The sequence below is a fragment of the Gastrolobium bilobum genome, unplaced genomic scaffold (genome assembly GCF_033153095.1).
Source record: "Gastrolobium bilobum isolate Gb01-03AN ecotype WA unplaced genomic scaffold, APGP_CSIRO_Gbil_v1 utg16848, whole genome shotgun sequence".
NCBI classification, from domain to species: Eukaryota; Viridiplantae; Streptophyta; class Magnoliopsida; order Fabales; family Fabaceae; genus Gastrolobium; species Gastrolobium bilobum.
The window spans coordinates 542,141-545,858 of record NW_026899058.1 but is presented as its reverse complement, the minus strand read 5'-3'; the positions used below and the strand labels follow the sequence as shown (position 1 = coordinate 545,858).

The 3,718-nt window shown below is 32.5% G+C and overlaps 1 protein-coding gene across 1 annotated transcript; it reads right to left on the bottom strand.

Annotated features, from left to right (window-relative positions):
* Window positions 1-2,066: 2,066 nt before the first annotated feature.
* LOC133286740 (glycosyl hydrolase 5 family protein-like) lies at window positions 2,067-3,510 on the bottom strand. The gene is made up of 3 exons (XM_061484190.1): window positions 3,304-3,510; window positions 2,600-3,197; window positions 2,067-2,491 (listed from the first exon to the last, which is right to left on the bottom strand). Exons 1-3 carry the CDS (start codon window positions 3,508-3,510, stop codon window positions 2,067-2,069), a joined length of 1,230 nt encoding a protein of 409 aa, XP_061340174.1.
* Window positions 3,511-3,718: the final 208 nt, after the last annotated feature.

Genomic DNA, 3,718 nt, shown 5'->3' with positions numbered 1-3,718 from the left:
TTAAAAATAATAAATAATTTAGAATAAATTAATATTTTCAAAGTGACAATTATTTTGAAAGGGAAAAGTTTTTATTATTTTAAATGACACAATATTCCAACCTTTTTTTTTTGAGTAAACACTATTTTGGTTCCTTAACAAAAAACACATAATTTATTTTAATCTTCTAGAAAAAAAATACTCATGTTTGTCTTTTTCGAAGAACTAATATTGATCTTCTTTGAATTTCGTAAGGATCACAATTTCAAATAACTGAAATTTCAGAAAGATTAAATCAGATTCCGTATTTTTTTGTTGAGAACCCAAAAAGATTTTATTTTTTCCTTTTTCTTTTTCCATTTTGCCGCTGCCACACCGTTCTGCTCACAATGAAGCAGAGATTGGTTAATGGAGATGAAGCAGAAGCCGCAATAACACTTGAATTTGATGATTTTATTGCCGAAGCACAGAGGGGTACCAATTTAAAATTATCGTTTACCTTATAATAATATAATGTCGTGTAATTTAAAATAATATATATTTTTTGAATTTTGAAATAATAAAATATTTTGATACCTTTCAGTCCTTTCTACTCTTTCTTTCTTTCTTTATTTTAACCACAATTTCCAGTGTCTTGTCATCAACTCTACATAGTCATGCAATTCCTTCCGTCAAGATAAGAACAGCTTCATTAAACTTAACGTATGATGTTCTTATCATCAACTACGTTATTTAGTAATTCAATTTCGAAATTAGCATATTATGGAGCATGACTAACTTTCACCAGTGGTAAGAATTTACGTGCATTTGATGATTATTTTATATTAAGTTATAACTGTTAATTAATTATTAATCGACCTCATTAAATGATATTCGTCATATATATGTTAATTAACATTGAAAATAAATGTAAAATTTATTATTTTTATACGGGTATAAATTGATTTTATCCCTATACATGTTAAACAAGTATTATTATTTATTCATTACGGATATATCAAAAAAGTCATAAAAATTCTCAAATTTTTATTTTTGAAAAAAAATAAAAAATTCATTTCATTGTGGGAACGGATATACTTATCACTACAAAAGTTTATCACTCTTACAACTAACTTGATCACTGTTGATTTTCACCAATCTAACGGTTATAATTTATTGAAAATTAATAATTAATTAATAAATGTAATTCAATAAATGTTATGAAGATCCAATAACTTATAACCATTAAATTGATGAAAATTAATGGTGATTAGGTTAGTTGTATGGGTAATAAACTTTTGTGGTGATAAGAAAATCAATTATTATGTTGCTGGAAACAGGTTTTTTGAATTTGGATTCTCTTATATGAAAAAATGGTCATGCGATCATGTTATTTGATTACAATCACTCATTGACGATGACATGATGACATAAGAGAGAGAAAAAAAATGTATGATTCTTGAATAAGTGATTGTGATCAAATAATACGACCACTTTTTCACATGAAATGATACAAATCCGATTTTTTTCCTTACTTTCGTTAGAAAATAGCGCTTTCTGTTTTTTTATTTTTATTTTTCATAAGGGACTCACCTTACTATCTGCAGGAAGAAAAATAGTTGGTCATGTAACATCACCCTTCATTCCCCTTAAACTTAACATGTGATGGCCTTATCATCAACTATAATATAAGTAAGGGAAAACATTTTCTCCGAGAAAATTTTTCTCATGTTAGTAACTCAAAGTATATATGGGTCTCACCTTTAATTTTTTTCTCTTTTCACTATTTTGTGGGACCCACTTATACAATGTGTCACTAACATGAGAAAAATTTTCTCCTTTTCCCTTTAAGTAATTCAATTTCCTTATGTTAAGATAACTTCCTTATTTTCAACCAGTGTGACGTCTTAACGGCAACTACTATAAACAGTAAAAACATAACAAGATTAAGTTTCATGAGATTATTCTACGTGAAAGTATCGCTATAAAAATAAAGATAATTTGTTTTATTTTGAGAAATAATTTATCCACAAATCTTGAGCATCATAAATAAGACAAATCAAACACGGCTCAGAAAATTTTCTTCTTCCATTTTATGTAAGAAGAAACTATACATTGGTGGAAACGAACTGGAACCACTGGCTTTGGGGATCATTCAGACAAAAAGAATCATCTTTAACGCAAATACATTTTGAAGTCACAACGTGGGATGAGTTGGAATCCTTCTGCAAGCAAAGTTGTTTCCCATCTTGATCCACAGTAGCCAAATGAAGTTTAGAAAGTGATACAGATAACCAGGAACTCTTCTTGCTTTGACAATCATCAGAAACAGTTACTGGAAGCCCTTCATCAGCTGCAGTTAAGCACTTGTTAGTGCCATCCAAAAGGATTTGAGACCCATCTCCACTATAAGTCCATCTGTTTTGGTTTTCACAGCTACCAACTTCAAGTTCATTCTTGTTATTCAGTTGAACACATTGACCAGTTAGTGGATGGTACAAGATATATGCATTGGGGACTGTGGAAGTAGGAACTGCATGAAAACAAAAAACCAGGTTAAAGTGCAAAATGGATATTGACATAAGCTTTTCTCCACATGCCTGCAAAATACTAAATGGAATTGGTAACTGAAAACTCTTACCTTGATTCTTCCTTTGCAAAAGTTGGAACTTGTTATCGAAGTTTGGATATCTCAGATTTTTCCAATTGACATCCATGACACCAAATGTCTCTTCAAGTTGAACTTTGTCTTCTTTAGCATAATAGCTACCTTGAAATGCCCACAAACCCCAATCCAAATCTCTCCCAACAAGATAGGTCTGAAGGCATGTCAAGAACCTGTTGTCTGCCTCTGTAGAACCTGTCTGGTCAAACCCAAACTCTGAAAAGATTAAAGGAGCTGCATTCTCACCAGTGGTAAGGAACCCAGCTCTCTCGTCTAATCCTCTAATGCTATTGGCACATATCCTGTTCAATGGTTGCTGAGTCCATACCTGTCTCCCATTTCCAGACCATGAGTAGAAATGTGTCTCATACACCATTTTTTTCCCCAAGTCTATATTCAATGGTTTAGTCCTTAAAAACTGTAAGTCAGTGTCATATTTCAAACCTGAGATAAGCACAAGAACCTTTGGATTTTCCTTGTGAATGGCAAGTGCTCCTTGACTCATGTACGTGTACCAATCACTCTCATTTTGGCGTGGACCACGCAATTCATTCCTCAAGCTCATTGCAACAACCTATTAGTCAATAAAAAGAAATCACAAAAAAATGTTATATGCAATTTACAATTGAAAAGAAAGAAACAAAGAAAGAAAAAAAGGCTATTAGCAATATAATACTTACAGCATGATTTTTAGAAAAGCGCTTGGCTACCAAAGTAAGGCCATGAACCCATTCCTGAGGATCAAAGTGTCTGTCATGAAAGAAACCATTTCCATCATCTTCACGACAGCACCACCTTGGCACACTGACATGGTTATCCAACAATACTTTCACGTTTTGTGCTCCAAGTTCATTAACAACTGCTTCAAAGGCCTGAATATGTCTCATATTCAATATAGAAGGATTGTTCTTGGCTATGCCATTCACCACCTCAGGAGCATCAAAATCCGCAAAGGTATCTTTCACTTTGTTATGGCCATGGCGTGTCCACTGTTGGATATATGCTCTTTTGGTCACTAAAGTCCTATTGGGCTTCAGTGACACTTGAGCCCATGAGGCTTAGGGTTGAGTTATGTCTAAGACCTAAGCGTATATA